The sequence below is a fragment of the Oreochromis niloticus genome, linkage group LG1 (genome assembly GCF_001858045.2).
Source record: "Oreochromis niloticus isolate F11D_XX linkage group LG1, O_niloticus_UMD_NMBU, whole genome shotgun sequence".
NCBI lineage: Eukaryota > Metazoa > Chordata > Actinopteri > Cichliformes > Cichlidae > Oreochromis > Oreochromis niloticus.
This window is the reverse complement of record NC_031965.2, coordinates 17,823,467-17,850,332: the sequence shown is the minus strand read 5'-3', so window position 1 is coordinate 17,850,332 and position 26,866 is coordinate 17,823,467. Positions and strand designations below refer to the sequence as shown.

Below are 26,866 nucleotides of genomic sequence, written 5' to 3'. Positions count from 1 at the left end.
TATGACCAAAGACTACAGTGGGAAGAAGCTCCTTTTTACAAAACAGAAACCTTCAGCAGAAATAGGCTCAGGAATAGGTGTCCATTTGTTGAGGGTGAGGGGAGGAAGACAGGACAAAGACATGCTGTGGAAGAGAGGCAGAGATTAGTAAGCTACTGAGCTGCATTTATTATAGCTGAGGCTGTAAACTTACTCAGCACATAGGAGGAGCAAAGAGTAGTCCTGCAATAAAAGGTACTTTGAGGCAACCTTTGTAGTGATTTGGCACTATATAAACAACTGAAACAGAAAAATCTGGAGTGAAAATCTGTAAAGATCCCAACAGACAAAAAGACTGAAGTAAGAAATCCGCTCAAGGACCTTTTTCAAGGATTAAGATTACTCCAAGGTCAAAGAGAGGCTCAACCACTGCAATTTTTGATTTGGTTATCAGGATAAAACAAGACAAACAAATAATAAGACAGGAATCTATTTAGTGCGTTTAAACTTTAAGAAATGCTGCACAGGGTAAATTTGGCTTCATGCTTGGTGCTCTGGATCACTTCCTGCGCCATCACCTTGGCTGTGGATCCCAACGAATACATGGCCAGAGCTTTGCAGTTAATGTCAGAGACGCCACTCATTGATGGGTAAGTGAAATTTTATTTCATTATTTATTTATTTGTGATTAGTGTGTAAATATCTGTGATGGAAGTCTAGTTGCAAATTAAATTCATAATGCTGAACCAATAAAACAAGCTCACTTCTTTCCTGATATGATCTTTCTCCTGTGCTTTTTTCCAGTCACAATGATTTGCCTTGGCAGCTTCTGTCACAATTCAACAATCAGCTGAACAAAGTGGATCTTAACACACTAGCAAACACTCACACCAACATCCCTAAGATCAAGGATGGACGACTGGGTGCTCAGGTACACATGAAGGAGGAATTATTAAAGAAAAACCTACTTTCAGTGTAAAAGTGCTCATTATTCATGGGTTTCCACAGCTTATCTACAAACCTTCCTCACTGGAGACATTTCACAAAATAACGTAACAACTGAATCAGACTGATCATTTAAAAAAGTCATGTTACACTCTCATTTTAAATATATTATTAGCACAGAAGCCAGCCATTTCATCCCGAGATTAAAAAATCTCAAAAAATCTATGTGTCAATACATTTTGTTTTTAATTGCAGTTGTACAGAGTTGTACAAGGAGTGCACAGGAGACCGAGTCCAAAACCAACAGGCAAATATTGATAGTTAATTTCTAATCTCTAAAACGTCTACACACAAACACACACAGGACACCAGGAGGACGACTGGGGCTGTATATGTTCACATAGACAGCTTTATTTAGGTTTGGACAGAGAAGGGTAACAAAAACAGCTGAACATAAATAAGATACTCACAGGAAAAAATAAAACACTAATGGAAACCGCTTTTTGCAAAAGGAACAGGAGATGTTGAAACTAACATAACTGAAACAAAAAGACACGAAGTATGAAGATAAAAACTAGTTGTGACTTAAGTGATTAAGGAGGAAAACAGAAAAAACAGAAGGAAGGTGTTACACCACATGGAGGGGAAGGAAACGGGGAAAAGAAGGACACTTATATTAATACAGAGTGGAAGAGCTGGCACTCATTCCAAGAAAGCCCAGAAAATAAGAACCTAAATTAAAGATTCAATAATATTCTTTTAAAAAGGCAACTATTATGAGAACGAAAATTAGATCGAGACAAATTTTTGATACACTCAAAGAATTCAAATCCCCAACTTATACAAAAAACATTGGACCATGAACGTTTTTGGTTTTGTTTTATTTATTTATTTTTTTATCATAGTTTATTTCTATTAAAGTTTCTTGAATGATGCCATGTGTATTGCGCAAGAGGTGTTGGCTGCATGGGGTGTGTATCACACCCCATGCAGCCAACACTTCATGTCTTCCTGGCAAACAGTCGACACTGACTGTGTGGTTGTGGTCCCATGATGTTGCTGACTCAACGCACACAAGTCCGTCACTTCCATGCAAACTACAGAGGACCGCAGCAATATCATAGTGACCAAACCAATCACAAGGAAATTTTAATCAACTGGTTAAGATGTGCACAATTTCCCTAGCAACTGGTGTTTACTGATCTGTAGGCTTGCGTGACTTGGCCTTTAGCAATCATTTTCCCAGTGACAGTCATTAGCTTCCAGCAACCAGTCACAATCAGTAACATGAAAAAGAAGACACTAAGCCTCCTCCACCCACACCTACAAATTAAATGATGAGTTAGCCACATGCTGCTGAATCAAGAAATGTCTTAAATAGAAGTTGTCTGAAAAACACAAGTAGGATCACAACAAGCAACACATCATGCCACAATCTAATTAAACAGCAAAGAAACAATTTGTCAGTCTGTAAAGTCGAGGGCTTTGAAAGGCCTTCCCTTAATTAATGAAGTCATCATTTAAAAACTGTTTTTTTGTATTTACTTGATTATCTTTGTGTAATATTACCATTCATGTGATGAGGGGGGCAAATACCTTTTTACAGCATTGTGCATATGATTGTATTTTATTCATCTTTGTTTAACTTTGAAAGTTAATCATACGTAGTACATACTTTGCTCTGGTCCTCAGTTCTGGGCAGCATACGTCCCCTGTGACACTCAGTACAAAGACGCTGTCAGACAAACTCTGGAGCAGATAGACGTGATTCACAGGATGTGTCAGAAATACCCCGAAATCTTCATGTTTGCCACCAGTAGCCAAGGTGAGACACTGACTTCGACAGTTCATAGCTGTCTTTCTCCTGGCTGTATCACACATTAACTGTCATGTCTGCACAGACATCTTGGATGCCTTTAAAATGAATAAGACCGCCAGTCTGATTGGGGTTGAGGGTGGTCACTCACTCGACAGCAGTCTGGGGACCCTGCGCACCATGTACCAGCTGGGGGTGCGCTACCTCACACTTACGCACTCCTGCAACACACCTTGGTAAGAGCCACCACCACATTTTAAGGCGTCTGTCAGAACGTGACCTCAAAGATCAATACATTTGCTGTTACTTATATAAAGAAATGTGTTTGAATTCTCAGGAGAATACAAACAATGAGTTAGTTGTTTTCGGGTTTCTATTGATTGACTATAATGCTGCGCAAAAGTCTTGATAAACACATCGTTTCATTATATTTTGCTAAGCAAATTGAAAATAGCTGCAGTGATTTGCTAGGCATGGATCGAGCCTGGTCACAGACAAGAATCCATCACAATGACAAACTCAATCAACATCTTCACTGAAAAGTGTTTTTGAGAACTAGTCTGGGAAACTGAGCCTCTATATTTATATGACATATGTTTTCCATGCAGAAAATATAGTAGCTACTAGTTCTAGTTCTGTAAAGTATTTTCAGCTGAGTAGATATGCTCAGTCACATGCCTTCACTTCCCTACTTAGATGAATGTTTATCCAAATTACAACTACACAACATTAAACAGAAAATGCAGAGTTAGGTGCTGTGTCATTGAGTGACGGTTCCAATAATGAATTCATGTGAAAAAGAATCGAGAGATGTCTTATGTGAACAATAACTTCCTCTGGATCGTGTTTGCACTGTTTCCATTCATTAACTGAGCCCTCAGTAAGGTTCAGATGTTGCATTAGAGCTGTGGAGAGCACGGGGGATTCCTGCAGGCCCACTCAGGCAGCAGTATCACATTCACTGGCAGGTGAATTTGTACTGATATGCTTTACCTCAACAGTGAACCAACCAGGTGCAACCAACAGCTGGTTAAATTTAGGAAACAGAAAGAGAATAGAATGCCTTTTATTGTCACTATACATGTTACAGAGCATCTCCTACTCAGTGCAGCTGAGGATCCAGTAAGGGTACTGGCTAGACCCCCTGGAAGCCCTGGAATGGCACGGCTACGTCTGCAGCCTGTCTGCAGCTTGGACACAAGCATTTCACTACATGTTGTACTCTGTATGATTGTGTATGTGACAAATATGGTTGTTTTTTTGTTTGTTTGAACATCGGCCTCCAGGAAGATGTTAAACTATATCACTAAATTGCTTTACCAATTCTTTTTTCTTTTGTTTTTGTTTGAACTTTACATAATCTTTACAAAAGCGAACAGTGACCTTTAAATCTCTACTGCGTCTGAAATCATGGAGAAAGGCCTTAAAATATCTTTGTACATCTTTTTCAGTGTTTCATTAAATGTTAATGAACACTTCGGTTTATTGCTCATCCTTAAAATGAGTTCCAGATTGTTCTTTGTCTTAAGTTTTGCATGTTTACAAACACTTGTTTTTTCATTCACAGGGTAGATAACTGGCTCGTGGACACTGGGTCAGAGCCATCGGAGCATAAAGGCCTCTCTTCTTTTGGCAAGGTCAGTGATACAAACGTGGGAAATCATTATTTCTGGGAGTACTATGTTACACATTAACATCTTTTGTGTACCTTTATTCCTATTCCCTTTTTTTTTTTAAAGCTGACCTTGTGTAAATGGTAAATCCCTACTTTTAAAATGTTTGAGAATCTCTTTATGTTAACTATTTAAGAGGCCTTTTACACAAGACTGATAATAATTGACTGCAGGCCTGATGGAGAGATTAATTTGAGGTTCAAATTATTGTCACCATATATGCAAGAGATCAGGAGAGATCACAACTCGGACTGCTGACAGCCATGTGTAAAAACCATGACCTCATTAACTCTGAAAAGCAGCATCAGAAAACACAGACAGAGTATCAATAAAAAAGTATTCCGTTATTATGTTTTATAGCTTAACAACATTAATCCAAAGTTTCTTCTGAGGCACTTCAAAGAAAATAAAATTTACTGCAAGAGGTTATACTGGTGGAATTGGTGTAAAAATCTCTGCTGCTGATAACACATGAGCTTAATGAGGTGAGGTGGAGGGAGTGTTGGAGCTGTTTGTGATGGCGTTAGATAACAGCAGACTAATAAAGAAAATTTTTGCTGACGCATGATTACATAAACAAATTAATGATCAATGTTTCGGTGATGTGGGGCAGCTAGTTCCCATCAACTCTGGGTCTTAATTAGATTTAATCTGAAAACAGTAAAAGACTCTATAATGTGAGTGAAAGCACAACTAATTATTGTTGTTATTATTATTAAATGAATGGGGTAAAGTATTTAAATTGAAAGTAGCAGCTGAATAAAAAAGAAGCCTGAGAATAGCTTTACAGATTTTCTTAGATCTCACCTCTGAGCATATGTGCTAAATAAAATAATACTTAAAAAGATCAAAGCTGAAACACTGGGCACATCCTCCCAACCCTCACTGAAACTAACTGAAACTAATACAAATAAGGAGTAATCAGAAAATACAAAACTATTACAACCACAGTAGTAACCAAAGTGCGTTCTCACTACAGCAAGTAATTGCGGAAATGAACCGCCTCGGGATGCTGATCGACCTGGCTCATGTTAGTGAGGAGGTGATGAACCAGGTGCTGACCCTGTCTAAAGCTCCAGTCATCTTCAGCCACTCCTCCGCATACACCATCTGTCCACACAAGAGGAACGTCCCCGATGACGTCCTGAGACGAGTGGTGAGTTCACGAGACACGACTGAAAGAAACGGCAGGTCAACCTAAAGGCTGAGGACCTCCGACGTGAAGATCAGCAGTAGTATATGAATAGTTCACATGGTTATTGTTTTATTCTCTCTATTATTGCATCGTCTTTGGTGTTCGCTCCTCAAAAAGTTGAAACCATCTGAAAGGTAGGAGTAAAAGCGAGGAGGCACAATGCAAATAGACGGTTTAAATTATAACAATATATTGTACTTTAACAGGTTAGCATCCACAACCTTTTGCCTGAAACGTTCCATCAAATTAATGGAGTGTAATAGGAATAATATTTAGCTTTTGTCATCTTTTAGAGATAACACAAAACTGGGCCTAAGTGCACCACTGATGTTGTAAGTGATCTGGATGTGGGGGAGCAAAATGCATCAACAGATCACCTGATCGCAGTAAAACACGCAGCCAACTGACATTGAACTGCTGATTGGGGTCTTAGATAACACATCCATAAAAGCTCATTATACAACAGATGAGCTGCAAATGGCTGTAAATGGATCAAGTTAAATGATGCGTAATGATAACTTCCCTCTTAAAGTCAATAAAGAAAGCGAAAGACAAGAAAGTTATTGTACAGCACTGTAAAATGATACACGTAAAGTTATAACCAGGAAACGTAGCAGAGGTCAGTGCACTCATGCAGATTATTGGGACGTGCATTTCCTGGCCCAGTTGATGCTTTTCTTAACTTTCTGTCATTCTCTGCAGTAGATCAGAGCCATTTAACACCAGTCTGTCTCTCCAGAATGAAACTAAAGGAATTGTGATGGTCAACTTCTACAATGACTATGTGACTTGCAGCAATACCGCTAGTTTGTCTGATGTCGCAGGTAAATTACTGCTGTGACCATCACATCTGCTGTAAACCAGTCAAACATTAACATTTATCTTTTTATTCTCAAAGCCATCTTCTCTCCATTCACTTCATTCTCAAGTTTGTTGCTTTTATTATAGATCATTTCGACCATATAAAGAAAGTGGCCGGGGCAGACATCATTGGCTTTGGTGGAGATTATGACGGCGTTCCCAGGTGGGTTCCCACATAAACTTAGCAACATCTCACTGAAACATGAAGACATTTGCACACCGTGGAGAGATGCATCAAAGTCTTTTGCTAATAGCTCTTTGGGAATCACCTTGTTGGCGCAAAAGCACTTTCTTCTCCTGTCAAACTATTATCTTGGGCATTTTTCAGAGATTCATCTAAAGAAATTAGAACAAATGATGTGTTTTTGTGCTAATAACAAAGACTCTCTCTATAAGTCTCTATACTGGTTCATCCTTTTAAGTTCCTTTTATTCTTGAATGATTGATAGGTCTGTGTTATACATGGCTTTAAGAAAAAGCAATGAAATGGTCTGAAAATGGTCAGGTACAAGGACTGGACTGAAGATGCATGGAAAAAGCAGCCAGTGTCCAAAGAAAAACTTTGAAAAACATTCACAAAGCCTGGAGAACTACTGCTCAAGACCACTTTTAAAAACTGCAAGAAAGTTTGAGTCATTGGAAAGAAAATATGACGAAATGAGGAGTGGCTCAGGATTTTTCCACAGTACTGTAACTTTGCCCCTTGGGTAGTTGGATCTGTATCATATTTAAAATTGTCTTGATGAAAAAAACAAAAGCATGTTGCTCCTTGGAAGCAACATGTTGGTGCTTTTGTTGTTGTTTTTTGTTTTTTTAAATATAGTACTGCTTTTTGGCAGTGCTGTATAAAAAAATCCACTTAACTTTACATCAGATTTAACTGGCTGGTTGTAAATTTGTCCTCTTAGAGTACCTGAGGGTTTGGAGGATGTGTCCAAGGTCCCCAATTTGGTGGCTGAACTGCTGAAGAGAGGATGGACTGATGAGGAAGTCAAAGCTGCTCTTGGAAATAACCTGCTCCGTGTCATGAGCGAGGTTGAGAAGGTAAGGAATAAATGCACGCATGCACGCACACAAATACACACACACACACAAATAACCTAAAGCTCGATGCACTTCATGGGTTCATGTATCATTTGCAGAGCTGTGTGAAGAAGCTTGGTCAAGTTGGTTGCACTTGTGTTTGATTGATTGGCTTGTTTAGTGGTAAACATATTTACCTTAGATGCAAAAGCTCTTCGGTTTGAGAGTAGAGGACTAAAGCTAGCGCACTCCCAGTGCTGATCCCAAGCCTGGATAAATGTGAGGAGGAAGGGCACCTGGCCAAATCAAACATACGGGTCTGTTTCCCCCTGGGGAAATTAGAGAGAGCAACCAAAAGTACCTGTTAAGACATTTTTTCACTCCATCCATTTAAACCAACATGACAGTGATACCAGCCTCCTTATCTGAGCCTCTGCAACGATAAGAAAGAATAAAATACTCAGCACACCTTAAAGCAATAAAATCTGATATAGCAGTTGTTTCCAGATTGTAATTCTGAGCTGGTTGATGAAGTGACGCTAGCAGATCTGTCGTTCCATTAAAAAACAAAGAGTGTTTCCCACCTAACCCCTCAAAATCATTTTTTTCCTGCAACAACTGCAGAATTGTACTATCATAAAATGGAAATTTTCTTTGTTACAGGACCAAAAGTGCACAGGGTTGGGCTGAAATTTGGGTCTTTTTAAGTCGCAGATTTTGTTTTTCAGTCAAGGCTGAAAAACAAAATCAGTTCAACTAAATAAATTTTACACCAGCTGCAAAAGTCGTAAAAACCAAAATCCTGGTTTTATTCAGCATGATGTCAAACTCTATCAGTATCGTGGGATATATCATCATTTCAAGAGCAGCACTCCTCCAAGTTAATGCCCGCAACAAAAACTAGACTGGATGTTTATCTTAAACTTAAAACGGTGCATTACTGTAGACATTCAAGGGAAGTTGATCAGAAGTGAAAAAGATAAGGAGTGAGTGAGTTCTTTGCATGTGTGAGGCCGATCAAAGAGCTGCTGTGGGGATCCGAGTCATCATGATGGTTTCCTTTAAAATGGTTCTGGGTGTAAGGTGTTTAATAATAATTCCTCCAATCACATCCATCACATATGTTTTTGCACTAGCTGGTTTCTGCAGGTTGTCTTGAGACAAAAGTCCTTTGCGACAAGCAGCAATTCACAAAGTCATTACTGAACCGAAAACGTAGATGTTTGCGGTTAGGTAATGACTTGTCGAATTATATCTGCATCTCAGCTGACTTTACAGCACCAGATAAGCATCAACGGCTCATAATGGGGGGGGGGGGGGGGGGGGGGGGGTTTATAACATTTAACTATCGTGAGTCATTGTTCCTCATCCCCAGAAACCACACCTACCAGTTTCTCTGAATTACTATAGTTTTATTCTTTGACTAAATAGACTCAAATTTAACAGCACTATAGATAATCATGTGGATCACTGGGACATATGTCTGAATACAATCTCTAAACTATCAATGATCATCTAAAGACCACTGAGCTTTTTTAAAATTGTGCGTGTATAAATAATGTTGGTGTTGACAGCTACTCGGTGGCTACATCAGAAGGTTTTAAACAATGTCCTTGAATAGCAGATGGGCTCACAGTGAGTACACCCGTTAGCGTTTTTGTCTCCTGCCTGACGGTCTCATCTTTGTGTGTCAGGTCCGCGACAGCATGAGCGCCGTGATCCCGGATGATGTTCCCATTCCATACGAAGATGTGCAGAACCCGTGCAGAACAAGCTTCGGATACCCCAGCACCACCGGATCCAGCGGATCAGCACATTCGCTCAGTACACTGGCGCTTCTGATTACACTGGCTCTCCAGGCTTGGATTACATTAACTGGTTAATGGGTAGCTGTAGAACCTACTGTATGTAAGTCATGAGTTAAATCCTGAACTGTAGTGCTATACCGCTGAGAGAAACTACTGCACAACTATTTCCCCTAATGCAGTTTAAAGCTTTAAGACTCAATTATATTAAATGTAAAATGGTATAAAAGATGGACAAACAAATTATGTTATTAAAGTTTATTTAAACCTGAGTCAGAGTTTCAATTCATCCATTTTATCTCATTTAAAACAAAAACAAAAAAAGAAGTAAGGGTGCCTTTTTATGGGCAGGACTGTAAACAGGGTTTTTTTTCTGGTTGAATAATGAAGTCACACTATAATCTGAGTACGCACATGTGAACATTTGCACTCTAAGCAGTACATTTCTTTGTTTTGTAAAGTGAACAGGGCCATCTAGTGTTCAGAGAGAGAAACACCATCACTGAACATTTTTAAAAGAAGTTTTGTCGATTTGGATGTTTTGAGTTTGGTTTACAGAGAAGTGAAAAAAAAATAAATAAATGATTTAGATTATTTTCCTTAAAAAGTTAATACTCAGCTTCTGCACATTTTACTTTACAATGACACAATAAAACATTAGGTTTTAAAAGCTTACGCCACCAACTGTAGTTCCAACACAAGCACCTTTGTTTGCTCACTGAAGGTAAAGTTATGTATCCACAAACAGTAAACTATCACACAACGACACTGACGGCTGAAGACATGATCTCATTTCACAGTTAAAACTAAAGGCTTTAAACACATAACATCCACACTAGTAAACATAAAAGAACATTAAACAAACCGTTTTTTAAAAAGAAAAGAAAAAGGTAAATATATCTCTATCTACTGGTTCCACGAGGTTGTTGCGTTTCAGCTGAAGCACTCCAGACACAGACGTGCTTTTCCCTCAGCAGCTGCTGTGGTTAGTGCATCTTGAAATATAGCCACTTCCAGTTTTTAAGTTGAAAACAACAGAACAGTTTTTAATGCAATAGTTGGTAATAGATGTGGTTTATAGAGGGAGCATGAAGACAGAAAAACGTAATGGTAAAGTAATGGTTGTGTTTATCCACACTGATCACATCCTAACATCAGCAAAAGGACAATGAGGCTTGTTAGTTGCACAGGAAACACAAAGCCTTAAAAAACAAAAAACACCTATAATTGATCATTTTTCAGTGCATCATTCAGCGCCCCCTGCTGTGCTTCACAAGAATAGTCTTGCGTGCTCTGGTGATCTTTAGCTCACTCAGCACTGCCATCTGCTGGCGAGTCAGGCAGACAGACTTAATGAAGAACTCCTGTGTTACTGAGAAATGCACACAAAGGGCTTTACATGACAGAGAGCTCCTCTGGTAACACTGGAGTGTGCCAGTTTGCTTTGAATGCCTACCACAGACATGAGCAGTGTGACCCCAGCTGCACTGGGAATGTACCAACATATTCCTACACCTCAGAAAAGGCTGACAAAATACAGCAAAAGGAGGCCATCGTTCTGCAGCGGTGGACCTGGATCCGTGTGTGAAGACGCCACTGCACAGTAACAAAATGTAAAGAGACCAGATGGAAATATTTATGAAAACTGACAAAGTTGGAGCCATTGCTCTAAAGTGCATCCAGCTCTCCAGATGAGTTATGAAGAGCTAGTCACCGACCCTTCCACTGAAGGCTTATCATAGCCTGTCAGAGGTAACATTTCGACTCATCCCCTCAAGCTAGAGTGTAAAGAGGAGGAGAAGGGTTAAATTTAAGACACATCTTTCAGAGTTTCTGGTTCCTGTGTTTCATTGTTTGACAGCAGAGGGGGATGAGCAGGAACAGCAATCCTGTAAGGCAAAGAATCTTTAGTCAACATCTTCCTGGTGGCAGACACCAGGCGGGAGTAGTTATCCGGGTTGTACTCCGACAAAGGGGCACGCGTATGCAGTAGAGGGAGGCTGTCTCTGGTGGGCTGCGACAGGAAGAGGGGTGGTCGCCTCTGGTTCTCGCCGTCCTTCATGGAATCTGGGAGTGGCTTCCGTTTGCTTTCAGGTAGAAGCATTATGCAGAGGACGGAGAGGACAGCGAAGGAGGCGAAGACAACATGATGGAGGAAATAGCCACCATTGTTCTGGAGCTCCATCAGGGAGGAGGCGGCCCTGCCAACGCAACCCAATGCCAGGACCAGGCCAAGGCAGCCACCTCTGGAAGAGAGAGAGGAAGCACAGGAAAAGGAGAATAAATCACCAAGGTGAAAAGATCGCACGCTACTTTGTTTCATCCTGTTTTTTTCCTTTGTACTTTAAAACTTCCTTTCGACTTTGCAGCAAATGGCATCAATACGTCCTATTTTCAGTTTAATCGAGAACAAAGAGACATTTACCGAACTACAGTTGGCATCACCTCACAGGTGAAGAATGCACTGAGCATGGCGAGAGCCTGAGAGAACAACAAACCCACAACGGAGAGCACCAGCACCAGGCCGCCCTGCAGGTCTGTCGAACACAAACATCAAAAGTGTCATTAAAACCACAGAGTGAAAAACTTTCTGGGATGTGATCCAAAACTTTTTAAAGGATACCAAGGAAACTCTGAAGGGAATTTACAGTAGATCTTATGGGCCTGTGTGGATGTTACATACATGGTGTTAGGGCCAGCAGCAGGAGTGAAGACAGTCCAGTGATGATGGCAGAGAGGAGAAGCATGCCACGTCGGCCAAAGTGATTGATGGACAAACACAGGAAGATGCAGGCGAGCGCTCCAGTTACCACCCGGAGGAAGTAGCTGAAGTAGAACTTGTTGGAGAAAGTGTGCAGGTTTTTGGTGAAGCAGTACTGGATGCCTGTTCCAATGAATCTGGATGGCAAAGGAAAAAAAATAGAATAATCAGGTTGAAAGCGGGTACCTCAAATCCTAAAAATTACCCGTTAGGGAATATCTCTGGTCATCTAGCTCTGTGGACCTGTCATGGCGCTTGCGGTTTTTGAGCGCAGCAAATATGGAAAGCTAGTTGTACATTTCCTGCCCTCATGGTTGATGCCATAGCAACACAAACAAAAACAAATGAATTGTTTCCCCTTTAATTTGACCTCTTCTGTTCAACCGATAACAAAGTAACAAACCACTGACGTGTACAGCTGATGACAAAGTATTTCCCCCCCTTCCTCATTTTTTACTTTGACATATTTCCAACATTTCCACATTTCAGGTCAACATTTTTTTATATTAGACAAAGACAACCCTTTATTTAACAAGGGGAAAAAAGCTCACAAAACATACTTGGCCCTGTGTGGAAAAGTAGCTGCCTTCCTTGCTAAATCATGAACTAACTCTTACTTTTTTTTTTTTTTCTTAGAAAGCTTAGTTCAGTTTCACCAGCCACACTCAGGTCTGATTACTGCCAGTTGGATCTCGATATCACTTAAAAAGGAACTCGAGTTCTCATTTGAAGTTCAGAGTTCATGATTCAACAATAAGAAAGAGACTGGGCAAAACATGGCACCATCGGAGAGATCCAAGGAAAAACCCACTGCTGATCAAAAAGAATCTTTTTGTTCAACCCACTGAATTAAAGCTGAAAGTGTGCACTTCAACTCCATCTGAGTTGTTTCATTTAAAATTAATTCTGGTGATGCACAGAACCAAAATTGTCCAAATATTTATGGACTTAACTGTAGCGCCCCTGACTCGTGACCGCTGATTTCATGAAGAGTGAAAACTCACAAGGTGAAGCCGAGTATGAGGCAGTTCTTCCAGATGACGCGAGTCCGACGCAGCTCCAGAGCAGTGTGGTATCGTGGCTGACTGTCCTCGCCGTACACCGAATCAATCTCTGTAACCAGAAACAGGGAAATCATTTTAACTAAAAAAGTAAACAAAACAAAAACCAAAAAAACCCAAAACAAAGGATGTCCAAAGTTAAACCCCACGAGTTTGATGTGGAAATATGTGTTGCTTCTACCAACGAAATACCAGGGTTTAGAAATTGGAGAGGTCCAGATTTTTCCCTCTCTTAATGCTTCATGTTTAAGGTTTAGCACCTGTGTTTCAACAACCAGGAGAAAACTGTACACGCCTGCAGAGAAATCCTAGAGAGAGGTGTGTGTGTGTGTGTGTGTGTGTGTGTGTACCTGACAGCAGGGTTTCGCCAGGGTAGAGGTCGTCTTGTAGAAAAACACCATTTCTTTTAGAGAATTCCTGAAGGCTCCTCTTCGCTTGAGGAATCTGAACTGTGGCCAGCAGCCAGCGAGGAGACTCTGGAAATACTGACGGACAGCTGTAGAAAAAAAACCCCCTGCTATTATCTATCACAAAGATCAATAGCAAATCAAAAGGCTTTGACATCTCAAACAGCAACAACATAAGTGCTTTAGTCACCATGTTATGGCCAAGTAAGTGAAAATCTGTATTAATGTGTTTTTTAAACTTGATCTTATGAGTGGGTAAAAATGAGAAATCATAAGGTAGACATACTCTGCTTTATAGACAAAATATAGACATTGGGGTCATTTTTCTTCCCCATTGACTAAGCAGTGTACAAGGTAGGAGTTGCCCCCTGCTGGGCATTAGAGAAAAATGCATGTTTAAAGTATTTTGCATTGGCTTCACTTTCCAGCCTGAAAGCTCCATCCATCTTTTAAATACAGTACATTGTTTACAGCTGAGAATTACAGACACGTTTATATACAGTTCCCCCTCCACCTGAGGTTCGAGTGCAATTAGACAAATGTCAAGGACAAGGCCGTTTCAAGGACATGTGTGGTCAACATCATGTCCTTGAAATGTCCAGAAATTCAATAAGACTTGAGATGATTCAATTATTGTATTTGTAGTTGGAAGCTGTTGCTGTGACAACAACAGGGTGAAAGTGAAATAGTCTCCCTCTTCTGGGAGGAAAAAAAATTAAATCATTAGAGAACAGAAACAAGGTATAAACAATTTTGAGGCCGTGTCTAAAATGGTTTAATTTGTCAACAGTAAATACAATATTTTTGATCAGCCCCTCAAATATAAGCTGAAGGTCTTAAGTATTTATTTATTTATCATATAGCTATAATTTGTTCTGGTATAATTAACAAAAAAGTGTCAGCTCCCAAAGCAAAGTGCATATAAATGTAAATACATGTATAAAGTATGCTTATGGTGCCAGACAGAAAAGACTCCACAGACGGCTAAATGGAGCTGGATTGGTAAATTGTTTCAGTCTTGCTGCCACAGACTGAAAGGCTCTGTCCTCCTCAGCCTTCAGTACGAGAGACGACTAATAGATCTGAGCTCGTAAGCGAAGACAGTGAGCAGCAGTGTGTTTACATCTGTCGCATCATCTGGAAGATTTATAGTTTGGAGCTTGTCCATTTAGTACTCTGCATGCAAGCATGAGAATTTTAAAGTTTAAGTCTGAAAGTCAACGTAAGGTGAATAAAAATACAAAATGTCTGCTTGGAGTACTGACAGTTTTTTGTTTTTGTTTTTTTCCAAATCTAACCTGGTAAATATGGCATTTCAGCTGTCTAGCCATGATGACACAAATGCATGAACAATTTTTAGTCCAGAGCACACAATGTTAGTTTTGTAGATTCCCAATGCAAAATAAAATGACACAGCCTCTCCTGAGGCCTTTAAGCTGTTACCTGGCAATGTTTCATAGCATCTGAGTGAGTGATAACACTTGTTGTTATAGGGTCTCATGTAAAAGCAGTTTGAGTGAGGACTCCTGAAAAAACAAACCAACCCTGGGGGTTATCTACTAAAATATCCCAGTTAATAATTAAACAAACATGGAGATTCTTGTGAACTCGGGTGTGGCTTGTTTGAAGAGGCCTGAGACAGGAGCAGCTCAGCATGCAGGAACGAAGATCGCATTATGTTATGGCGTGAGGACGGCACATCGAAAAAAACAAACAAACAGCGTGTCCACCTGTGCACCTCCAAAAACACTACCAGCTGACTCACCACCAATAGGACAGCAGAAGGACTAAAGGCAAAGTAGCCACCGCCTGGAGGACGGGCCAATCGCGGGAAAGAACAGCAATGCCTGGCAACAGCAGTTCTGCCACCACGCCGAAGAAACCACTGACCATAGCAACCATCAGACGATGGGGAGGGTCGCACAGTTCCAACCCTGAGGGAGATAAAAAGAAAAAAAAAAAAAAAAAAAAAAAAAAGCAAAGCATCAGAGCACAGCTGAAGGAAAGCAAACCTATTCATCCCGTTGCTATGGCAGCCACCTCATGCCTAAAGCACGCTGTAGCACGTCCTCAAACTTCATGTCAGCACAGGTCATGTAACATGCAAGGGTGAAAGCCCCACCTACCTCCACCTCCTGTTTGGTTTAAGAGAAAAGGAAATACCAAATGGAACAGCCAGGAAATTTAAAAGTCCCATTTTAGGTTATTTCAATAACAATCAGTCTTGTTTTCCCCAATTTAAAGTTAATCCCTCAACATCTGTCCTTTTTGTTTAGTTTTTATTTACACTTATCACTTTCTAAACCTTTGATACAGTCACCCGCTCATCCAGGGTTTAATCAGTTTAACTTCTGTACCACCATTAAGACTGCTTTTAAACCCTCATAGGCAGAAAAGGAAGTGGCTTATCTCAAGTATATCCTGCCATCAAAGACCTGAGCTCCCAACAGGGGAGACCTGCAGTTGGACCCTCTTGCAAAAACATGAAAACCAGCATCAAACCATACAATCTGCTCTCAAATTTTCAAAATAAAATTTCTACATATGAAGTTTATAATTTTTTTTTCTTTTAAGGCACATAAGGTTAAGCAAGAAGGATGAGGTGAAATGGTTTTCAATGTGGAGACGGATGTAAACTTGTTTGGGAGTGTGTCAAGCTGTGCATGTGTCTGATGACCTATAACCGCCTTCCCATCGGTTTAGTTGTTTTTTTCCTCCATGCCTCTTCTTTGCCAGGGTGGGGGTGACCATTAGGGTAGTGAGGAGCTCACTTCCTGGTTACGCTGCCTTCGGTCCTGTCCTGCTATTATTTCCTCCTCTCCATAGAAGAGCACCACCCAAAAAACCCCCCCAAAAATTAAAAAAAACAAACAAAAAAAAAAACCAAAAACTTTCCCCTCTGGGTCTAACCCCACACAGCAACATAATCAGACAGTCCAAGAAAAGAAAAACAAAACAACAACCCCAAAACAAACCCTGGAGTGAATTTCGACCTGACCTTGCAGGAATGTAGGAGTACGCCTCCCACATTCCTCCCATTTCTCATATGCATCTACAATCTCCACCTTCACTCGCTGCAAATCACTACCAAGCAGAGAAGTTCTGCTGAAACTCCTGCTGAAGACTGAGGATTTTTCATAGTGGGGTGGCTCACTTGTGCTGTTTAGTTGCCCCCACAGAAAGAGGACAGCTGAGGTATGACAGACCTTCACACCTCTTAGCTTAGCTCCAGTCACCTGCCTGCTGTCAGTCACAGCCTGGTTTCTTAAGTTACCAATATAATATCCATCTCCAGTGTGCCTGCTACAAACAACTGAAGCTATAATTCTAATAATTGAAAAATTTCCTTCTCCCCCCCAAATAGTCTTGAATGGTAGCATATTTGTACATCTAGCAGTCACTGGGTAAGCCTTGCTAGTACTGGGTTGGGCCCACTTTTTCCTTCAGGACTGTTTTAAGGCTTCATGACAGATTCAACAAGATGCTGGAAATATTTCTCAGAGACTTTGGTCCATGCTGACATGATGGCATCACAGATACTGCAGATCCACCACATCCCAAAGGTACTCTGTTGAATTGAGAGCTGACAGTGGAGGCCATCTGAGTTCAGTGAACTCATAGTCATGTTTAAGAACTATAGTGACTGGACCAAGTGGACCATGGTCACTGCTCAGCTATTTATTACATTTAGATATCGACGCGTCTCTGTGCATTATCCCTTACACTGTCAACAAATCAACTTTGCTCATTCTGATTAATGACAGTCTTAATGACAGTCTTCTGCCACAGCCTGCGAGCAGGAGAAAGTCCACAACTAGCCGGTGAACACAGTAACATTTAACAACAAAAGAATCAACTAGATATGTAGGCAGGAGGAAAAGAGGAAGACCTCAGGAGGAGGTTCATGGATGTAGTGAAGGAGGACATGCAGAGGCAGACCTGCTGTGGGCGACCCTTGAATGGAGCAGCCAAAAGAGGAAAAAAGAAAGGGAATTATGACCACAATAATGTCTCTGCACAACTCATATATTTTAGTCTTCTAATGTAATTATATGGCCAGACAAATGTGGAAGTTTGTCTGGCGGATGATGTGATTTCATGAAAGTTATTTAATTATTCCTCATGTTATCAGAGGCTTCATGATGGAAGCTGAACTGATTAGATACACTTGGTGGTTATATTTATCTACAGCCTCTCTTTGCAAACTACACAGTTTAATGAATACGGATATTAGAAATGAGCTCAATAACAGTGACGCCGATGTCCCCAAACAACTTTCACAATAAAATGCTGTCAAGTTTAACATAGAGTTTGAAGCATGAACGCATCTTATCTAATTTGTCTGGAGAATCAAACAAGACGCATGTACAACGGTGATCTATCAAAGATACTGCTTTAGACTGAAGGTGAGGAGATTTAGTTTAATGCAATGCTGCAGTATATCCTTTAATGCATGAATTCCAGACTTCACTATGAAGGTATCAAGTCTGATTTCAGGACTCTCCACAAATAAAGATAGGATGAGCAAGATTTCTGATCTGCTTCTGTGCGGACGATAAGGACTTCTATCTTTTCCACTGATAAGATTAGCTCACCACAGCACGGTGTACAGATAATTAGCTGGGCAAATACATTAACATTATTTAACTTTTACACAACATCAGATTTTTCTCAATAGAAAGATATAGTATCAGGTATCATCGCAATCTCTTGTTCAATGATTTAAGAAGGGAAAAAACAATAAAAGAGAAAGAGACAGGAAGCTGATGAGCACACTTTAAAGTTGAAACCAAAACCCCGGAGAGCATGTCAGGCTGAGGGATTTTCCCCTCAATGACATAGCACACAGCATGCCATGACAGATGTACAGTAACGATCATGTGCCACTTGTTATTTACTCTCTGGCCTCTCAAGTAAAATGTGAACATGTGACCAGTGCATAAAACCTTTTTCTACTTCAGCTGCTGAGGTCGATCAGTGAGAAAGCTCGACTGCCAGACATCAGCTTTAAAATGTGGATGAAGATTACTTACGGGCGATGTATGAGGACACAAACAGCCCAGCGAGTGAGGCGCCTTGAGACAGACGCAGCAGCAGAAACACCACCACACTCCTGGACAAACACACAGCTACACCCAACAGACTGGACAGGCTGACGGACAGGAGGAAACCTCGCCGACGACCCAACCTGAAGACACAGACGTAAAACATGTACAAGTGAAACTACACGGCCCAAACAGTCAACACACAGAAAAATATGATGATCTAATGCAACCGTTTTAAACACATTTATTCTGGTGTTTATGTTCTTAATATCTTATTAAGAGTTACATATCAACTGAGGTTATTACTCACCAGTCACACAGGGTGCCTAGAAATATGTATCCCAGAATCCATCCAGTCATGAAGCAGATATGCTGCACGGGGATTTTCCAGTAGTCACTGCAGACCAGGTTCCACTGCAGGGGAGGAAAAAGTACCACAAACACTGATGAATGTCATGAGTTTAAAAAGAATTGTGAGACAGTAATTCAATAATTCAGTGCTCTAATGTCAGAGTTCTTGAACAACGCTGCAGGTGTACACAAACACTTTTGGGTACACAAGTTGAACTGCTTTTTAGCACAAATATCTAAATCAGCCAATCACATGGCAGCAATCCATTGCATTTTGACAGGTAAACAGAGTCAAGTTCAGACTGAGCATCAGAATGAGAAAGGTAATTTAAGCAACTCTGAACTTCTATGGTCATTCCTGCCAAACAAGCTGGTCTGAGTGTTTTAGAAACTACTGATGTACTGGGATTGTTCCCACAATCATGTCTATGGTTTAAAGAACATTTTCCAAAAAACAGATGGAACTGTTCTGAGGCTGTGATGAGTCTTGATTTCTGTTGCAATATGATGGTAGGGTCAGAGTTCGGCACATTTTATTTTATTTCTTTTTAAAGCATGAAAGCGTGGATCCATCCAGCCCCTACGAGTTCAGGCTGGTGATGGTGATGAAATGGTGTGGGGCACATTTGGGCTCTTATCATGGTTTAAACGGCACAGCCTAAGGGAGTACTGTCATTTACGTCCATCCCATAATGCACCATGCCACAGACGTCAAATCATCTCAAACTGGTTTCTTGTACAGCAGATTCACATCATGGATGTGCAGCCATCACTTCACCGTGGACTAAAATCTCAGCAGAGTGTTTCCAGCAGAAGGGGCCCAACATGTTACTATGCATGATTATAAAGGTGCTCATGGGTCCTGACAGCGAGCCATTTTCTGGTAATAGATCCGCTAATTCAAGTCACTAAACGGGTCCATCTACTGTTTGTGGTGTTGGTGCCTTTTGAAAAGTTTGGTAATGGTATTTAATGTGCAGTTAATTCTAGCAGCAGTCCTTCCAACATGTTTATGCTCCAGTTCTGATGAGCATTTGCAAGCCAGTTTTCCAGAGGTACTCCACATCCCGCTCCAAAATCTCAAGATGGTGAGATTTAAAAAACTGTCAATTTCTTCATTTAAAATTGCAATCGGATGAAAAACAAGTGACCAACTAAAAAGGTAAGAAACGAAGCTAAACACCTACACCACAGAACCTACGCACGAAAGGTTTCAGTCATAAAGATGCAATTATACTTTATGGATAAAACATTATTCTATCAAAGACTTAAAAGGCACAAATTAGAGCTGCTCCCAACATGCTGCATACATCATAACCTGACTAACTATGTATCATGCTGAGAATAGCAGTTGAGTCAAACGCACAGAGAGCAGTCTGTGGGGGAAACAGGAATGTAGATCATGTTGTTTGTAATCGAGTTAAGATGCCTGCTGACAGTGTTATTACATTAGAATAAAGTGCCAGCAGCTTTACGCCTGGTTAGTACCAGTCCCTGCCTGTAAGAAAGATTCTCATCTACTTTCCCTCCGGCCTCATCTCCTCTACTTTCCTACAGACACAAGTCATGTTTACTGTATTTTACAGATGGATCTAGCTACACAGTCTAAAGTCAAAGCATCAAAGGAAACAGCGAAGAAAGTGAGAAAAGCTCAGAAAGGAGCTAAATGAAAATGACTGACTACGTGAGGTCACAACAAGCTGTCATTCATTAATATTGGTTCTTCTGATCAGCGTGTTTGTGGTTATTTTGAAAATAATTCAGTTTAGACATGGTACAAAGATGCGCTCAGGTGTGACTGGATCGCTTGACCAGCATCATGTGGAGTGAATGACAATTAAAACAGGGGCCAGGAGGGTGATTCAACTGAAGTTGATATGACATTTGATCATTAACAGCTGTTCATTTTTGTTAATCTGTCAGCTGAGTAAGTGATACGGTTTTGTCTTAAACCAGTTTAATCAGGTTCCATGATTCATGGTTCCAGTTCATCGTTTCTGGCTCTTTAAACAATCAGACAATTATTTTAGGTGTGATCAAGTTTTTTGTAAATATTTGGTAAGGATTTACAAATTTCGTGCAATGTCAGTGGTGTCCAATTGCACCTGGCATTGGAATATGATTCATATGATTCTATGCAGACCCACGAAAAAGTGCACCCGTACCCCTTCCATAGAAATGAAGAGTCTACGTAGGAACCAGGTGCTGATAATCAAATGCACTTGATTAACTAATCATCAGTAAGTGAGAGTTTTAGCAGTTGCAGGTCTGAAGCGTCAAAGTGTGCGTTAATATGATGCAACAATCTTCCCAGGAATGGAAGTCCCAGCAAATTCACCCGAAGGTCTGACCGTTCAATATTCAGAGAGACTGAAAAAACCTCAAAACAAAACAAAAAAGCCCAAGAGCTACATCTGAAACTCTACAGGCCTCAGTTAGCATGTTAATGTTAAATTTCATGACAGTAGAGTTAGAAAAAGACTGAACAAGTGTGGCTCGTTTGGAAAGGTTGCCAGAAGAAAGCCTCTTTCGTCTAAAACGATCAGAGCAGCACAGGTACTGCACAGGACGGGCACACGGCAGTCGACCATGGATTCCTCTGTACACCAAAGTATTCTAGAGTCAAATTTGAGGCCATTAGTGCAAAAGCTAAAGCTTGAAGGAATTTGGGTCATGGAACAGGACAACTGAATGACTAAGACAAAAAAGAAAAGAATCAAGATCCAGTCAGAGTACAGACGTCAACTGTAAGAGAGCTGTGCATAACTGAACACCTACAAACCTCAATGAGCCAAAGCAACTCTGTAAAGAAGAGTGGGCCAAAATTCCCCCACAATGATGTGAGAGGCTGATGAAGTAATGCCTTTTTTTGTATTACTTTGAGTTAAAGGTGGTTCCTCAAGCTATTGAATGATGAGGTATACTTAGTTTTTCCTCTTCTCTGTTCTTTTTCACATGACTGTGTGGAATGGTGGTAGTGAAAACAGTGTACCAAACGCTGGTTTATAAAATTTGCTTAGGCTTTACTTAATCTTACGATTTACTTTTTAGCAGTTTTAGATGAGGTTTTTCATGGCACACATTTATGAGCTTTATCGTGCTAAGTTAAAAAGAGGACTCTTCTATTAAAAGTAAAGCCATTATGTCAATATATGTGCTGGAACTAAGGTAATCGCAGTGGCACAAGCATTTTTTTTTTTTTTTTCCAAAGGAGGAATCACAACACAGATCATTTCTATCAAGGTTTCAACCCCTTATTTTTTTCTCCTTATCTTTCCTCATGTGGTGCATTTTCCATTGTTATACCTCTCTGACCCGTCTTCCTCATGTGATGTTTTTGTGTAATGTATGTATGGTCGGAGGGTTAGATGGCGCCGCCATTGCGTGCAATAGGTCGGCAGCCTTAACATGAAATTTCCCCTTGTGGGACTAATAAAGGTATATCTTATCTTATCTTATCTTATCTTTTTCTTCCCACTGGGTCTTGTTGTTATGATTTCCTACACAGACTTATTTTCCAATTGAACTTACTGTCAGTTATTTCAAAGCATGCAATGATGACTAATGGCACATGAGAAGACGAAGAAGGAACGATGACGTGAATTAGACGTGATCCGATTTACTTAATCCAAGCTCCCAGAGCAAACAGGAACTGCTTGAACCTTTTGATCAGTCGGGTCTCCTCACCGACTTCCAGCTGTCTACAGAAGGTAAAAACTAAACTGCTCCCTGTGCATCATTTATATAGGAATATCATCTGGTGCCATATTTGCTGCATGGTCATTTGAACAGATGCAAACTCATTTTGAAATATGCACTAAACAATCAGTGTGATTGCAAAAAAGCTGCATACAAATTAAGGGCCCTCTGGAAGCCTGGACCCTGCAGTGTAAGCTCCTCACAAACATTAGTGGCCGCAAACGTGAACATCTGTCTGTAAAACCTCATCAAGTTGGTTTATAGTGGAGAGTGCTGGACAGCTATGGTTAGTGACTGTTATTCCACCCAGCGCCTGTGTTGTACTCTGCTCAGTTTTTCCGTTACTGGAGTGGTCCTTTGTCTTTGCGAATGACGACATGAGTGGAGGAAGCCGCTGTGTTCAGGGTCTCAGGAAGGAACGGGGGGGGGGGGGGGGGGGGGGGGGGCTTCTAATTTCCCACTGCCACAGTTTGTCAAAGAGGCCTCATCACTGGTAGTTTATCTCGTGATAAGGCACGATACACAGATGATAATCTGAGAACAAGCTCAGGGTCAATTACCCATAATGACTGTGTCCTGCTCATATACCCCACCCCCCACATCAGCTGCTAACAGCCACAACTGTCCATGTTTTGATAGTTGTTTTAAGATACTACAGCACAAAACAGATGTAGTGTGCATGTGTAGGGGTGTAGCACAGAACTCTGGGCCATACACATACGCAGTCTCTGTGGGCCCCTTTTCCTTCCCAGATCCATATCTGTCACGCATATGAGTTTTTTAACAAATGATTGAGCTGTAAACAACAATCTGTTCATTAGGATATTAATAGTGAACTGTCCATGAACCACAGTTAACTAAAAACATCTATGACGTGTCCATACGTCTGCACAGTTTGAAATCTCCCATGTCAACCAAGATCTCTTAACATACGGAAATCGGCAATTTCTTATTTTTTATTAAAGTTTTTATAGTTCCCAGGACAAAAGGAAAAAAAAATGCAATCCTAGTTTTGTAACACTTTTCTAAAATGCTTCGCCTTTCAATCAACCTTGGGGTAACCTTCATTATCCTCTCACCCTTTACTTCCTCATCACATCCTCTGGCTCACACAAGACTGACGTGAGCCTCTTGGCCTGCTTACAGCCTCACACTGTTTTCAACCTGCGTGTTGATAAGGCACCTCAGAGGTCAAGCCAGATTACCAAGCTCGCACAGTAATACATTCTGTCAGAGGTGTCCTTCTAAAATACAAACCATGTATGCTGGGAATTTACCCAGAGGGCTTCACACCAACACAGAAACAAACAAATTATAGGGCTTTGGCATCTCTCCGAGCTAGGAGAGCTACGTGTATTGCACCATATTGGAAGGGTATGTTTGCTCATTCTATGAAGCAGTGGATAAACGAACTTGGTGCTGGTCTGGAAAGACTAATGCACACAGCTAAAAGGAAAACAGAAGGAGTTTGTGCACCTGTAAATTGTGCACCTGCACTCATCTGTATATTAATCCTTTTATGCAATTCTATTTTGAAATAATGTATTTGATTGGTACGTCATTTGTTCAACGTTAACGAGTCTCAGTGCACCTGAATGATTTTTTGTTGATTTAGGACGCCTTATTGTGGTCCAGGTGTTCATTTAAGTTGTTTTGCATTTGTTTTAATGAAATTGTGCCTGTATATTATCATCAAATCATTATGTTACATGAGGTTTGTGCTGAAGTTATACAGCAGGCGGATGGTCTTATCAGACCAGTCTGGATGATCTAGCAACAGGTGAAAACATTTGAGAGTCATACCAAGACATGGGTGTTGGCAGCCTTCCTCACAGTGCTTAAGTAGAAGTAGCAAAAGCTAAATGAATGCATCCATTGTCATCCATCTACCTGCAAGCTTACGTTTAATTATTTTATTTAAAGCAGCGTCACTGTGGGATTTTAAGATGCCACGTCATCAGCTTGAAACAACGTAGCTTCCTCAAAGTGTCCTGCTTACCTCGTGGCACACTGGTTAAGAACCACTCGTCCAACGTACAGCAAAGCTTCATGCTGCTTCACATTAGTGTTGCTGAGCTCTATGAGCCATATGAGCTCAGCTTGTATTACATGATTTGTAAAAAGCACCGCCTGCTGCTGCTGCGCTCTCTCCAGCTGTTTCTGAAATTAAGGACTGCACGTTTCATGCTGTTAAATTGTGCTAGGACTCAATGGTGGGAAAGGAAGAAACTGGGACTGCTGCGGAGATCCACAGCAATAGGTTTATAAAGAGATCAAATTAATAATGAGCAGAAGTGAGTTCAGCTTATAGATGTAGTCCTCCACAACAGTCCCAGTTTCTCATGTGTGGGTCGTTCTGAAGTTCAACGCCTTTAACAAAGGCTTACGAATTCTCCTTGGAAAAAACAACAACAACAACAACAACAACCAAAAACAAACACCTTGACATACAACCTTCTGTGGTGTGAAAGCCAGTCCCACTGCAGGGTGGACTAAAACTGTTTTTCAGCATTTCTAAAGGGGTGACAGTGGCATCTATAATCCAAGTTCAATCATCCAACTGATTTATTCATAAATATTTATGTCACAAATTACCCAGAAATTCCAGAAGAGGTAGGAAACTAATGCAGATGTTTATTTCAGGCTTGCAAGGACCCTGGGTCTTCCCATATAGTAGGTCCCTTGTTAATGTTTTAGGGGTTTGTGTGACCATGATGGGATTTTTATTTTTTATACTTTGGGATGAATTCTGAAGCAGGACAAAAGCAAGGAAGCTTGAAATTTAAGCTTAATGTCAGAGTTCAGGCACTGGTTAAAAGACAGTTAAACCCTGCTTAAAAGCAAAAGTGCATGTAGGGCAGCATATTTGAATGCCAACCTGCTTCCTTGTAGGCAGATGTATTATCATTATACACTTCTTATATGAACTATGAAGCAGGCATTTGTTCCCTGCCTGGCTGGCCTCTCATCTTTGTTCCCGAGAAGCCACCGCAGATAAATAACAGTCAATAAGATTCAAGCCAACAAGAAAGTGCTAACTGCTCAACTTGAGTCAATATTGACTGAAAGCTGCACATCAGCCATGTTCATGACACAGCCTGCCGCTAAGCAGACAGAGCAGCTCATCGAAACAAGGCCAGAAATGAGCACGTGAAAGGAAACTGCTTCACCGGGTAAGAAAATGTAACTCAAACCCACAACCTGTTTTATCTCTCCCTCCTAACTCCCCCACAGATCTGAATATTAACACCAGGGATAAACGTGCGTCTTACCTCAGTGACAAAGTTGCTCTGGAGGCCCGCTACATGAGAGTACTCCCACCCTGTGGTGCAGGGCACCCTCTCTCTGGGCGCGTTCTCGGAAAGGTCCGAGGAGTTCGGGGGGTACTTATAAAGTTCACACTGGCTCCGACCGGAGCCGTTCACCCAGGGGATGGTGAGGTTGAGGTACCCTTGTGTGGAGAAGTTGCTGAGGAGGAACGCGGAGGGCAGCAGCGTCGGGTCTGGCTTGCAGTGGTACGAGTCTGGGATGAGTGTGTAAAACACGTCGCTGAACAGATTCAGCGTGACGGCGAAACTGGGGAACCAGCTGAACACGACCACGATTCGGTTATAGCGCCCATAGCCACCGGTGTGAGGGAAAACCTTAGTTTCATAATCCATTTGAAGTCGACAGCTTGCGGTAACAGACGGTCCGAAGACTTTTACGCAGTGAGAGCGCACAGCCGCACGACGCTGAAGCAGGCAGGGGGCGGATCTTAGGGTCACACAGCCCCGGGGATCGACTTTTATGACACACCCGCTACTTGGAGACTGAGTGACTAATTTCAGGGTAATCCCCAGACAGCGGGAGTCCAGGGAGCTGACAGTAACAGTCGATGCTTTTGATGTCTCCATGTGACTCACAGCTGGACCTGACACGAAAACAGCTACCTTGGTGGAAAGCTCACATTAAGTTACAAATTTAAACCTCTGTAATTTCATCGAAACGCTTAACTCACAGCTATTTTCAGGAATTGACTGTTTAATTTTCCAGAGATACACTTTACTTCCCTTTAACAAAATCTTGTTAAAACACATCAATATTTGTGCTATTTATACAATTTTACACAACATGGCTCCTCAACCACTTAGTTTAAGTTAGACAGGACTGCACTGGAAGCGGGCTTATATTGTTCAGGCTGAACTTGGTGTGCAACAGTAGAACAGAATACATGTAATACTTTCAACCTCAGTTAAAAAGATT

The 26,866-nt window shown here is 41.0% G+C and overlaps 2 protein-coding genes across 2 annotated transcripts; one reads left to right on the top strand and one right to left on the bottom strand.

Moving 5' to 3' along the window:
- Positions 1-9,718, top strand: dpep1 (dipeptidase 1). Its single transcript, XM_013271687.3, has 10 exons — positions 1-629; positions 784-910; positions 2,617-2,749; positions 2,826-2,976; positions 4,308-4,377; positions 5,393-5,569; positions 6,348-6,432; positions 6,557-6,632; positions 7,378-7,513; positions 9,187-9,718. Exons 1-10 carry the CDS (start codon positions 496-498, stop codon positions 9,373-9,375), a joined length of 1,278 nt encoding a protein of 425 aa, XP_013127141.1. The 5' UTR covers positions 1-495; the 3' UTR covers positions 9,376-9,718.
- On the bottom strand, positions 9,541-26,407 carry slc22a31 (solute carrier family 22 member 31). Its single transcript, XM_003445751.5, has 9 exons — positions 25,894-26,407; positions 18,882-18,985; positions 18,560-18,714; positions 15,292-15,460; positions 13,470-13,615; positions 13,063-13,171; positions 11,981-12,195; positions 11,723-11,834; positions 9,541-11,543 (listed from the first exon to the last, which is right to left on the bottom strand). Exons 1-9 carry the CDS (start codon positions 26,281-26,283, stop codon positions 11,108-11,110), a joined length of 1,836 nt encoding a protein of 611 aa, XP_003445799.3. The 5' UTR covers positions 26,284-26,407; the 3' UTR covers positions 9,541-11,107.
- Positions 26,408-26,866: the final 459 nt, after the last annotated feature.

Bases quoted from the DNA above. Each gene is read 5' to 3' on its own strand.
- dpep1 (XM_013271687.3), top strand. From the start codon at position 496: ATGCTGCACAGGGTAAATTTGGCTTCATGCTTGGTGCTCTGGATCACT. The intron at 911-2,616 runs GTACACATGAAG...TCTGGTCCTCAG, and splicing joins ATGGACGACTGGGTGCTCAG to TTCTGGGCAGCATACGTCCC. The intron at 7,514-9,186 runs GTAAGGAATAAA...TTTGTGTGTCAG, and splicing joins TCATGAGCGAGGTTGAGAAG to GTCCGCGACAGCATGAGCGC.
- slc22a31 (XM_003445751.5), bottom strand. From the start codon at position 26,283: ATGGATTATGAAACTAAGGTTTTCCCTCACACCGGTGGCTATGGGCGC. The intron at 15,461-18,559 runs GTAAGTAATCTT...TATCTCCCTCAG, and splicing joins TGTGTCCTCATACATCGCCC to GGTTGGAACTGTGCGACCCT. The intron at 12,196-13,062 runs GTGAGTTTTCAC...TTTGCCATCCAG, and splicing joins CTCATACTCGGCTTCACCTT to ATTCATTGGAACAGGCATCC.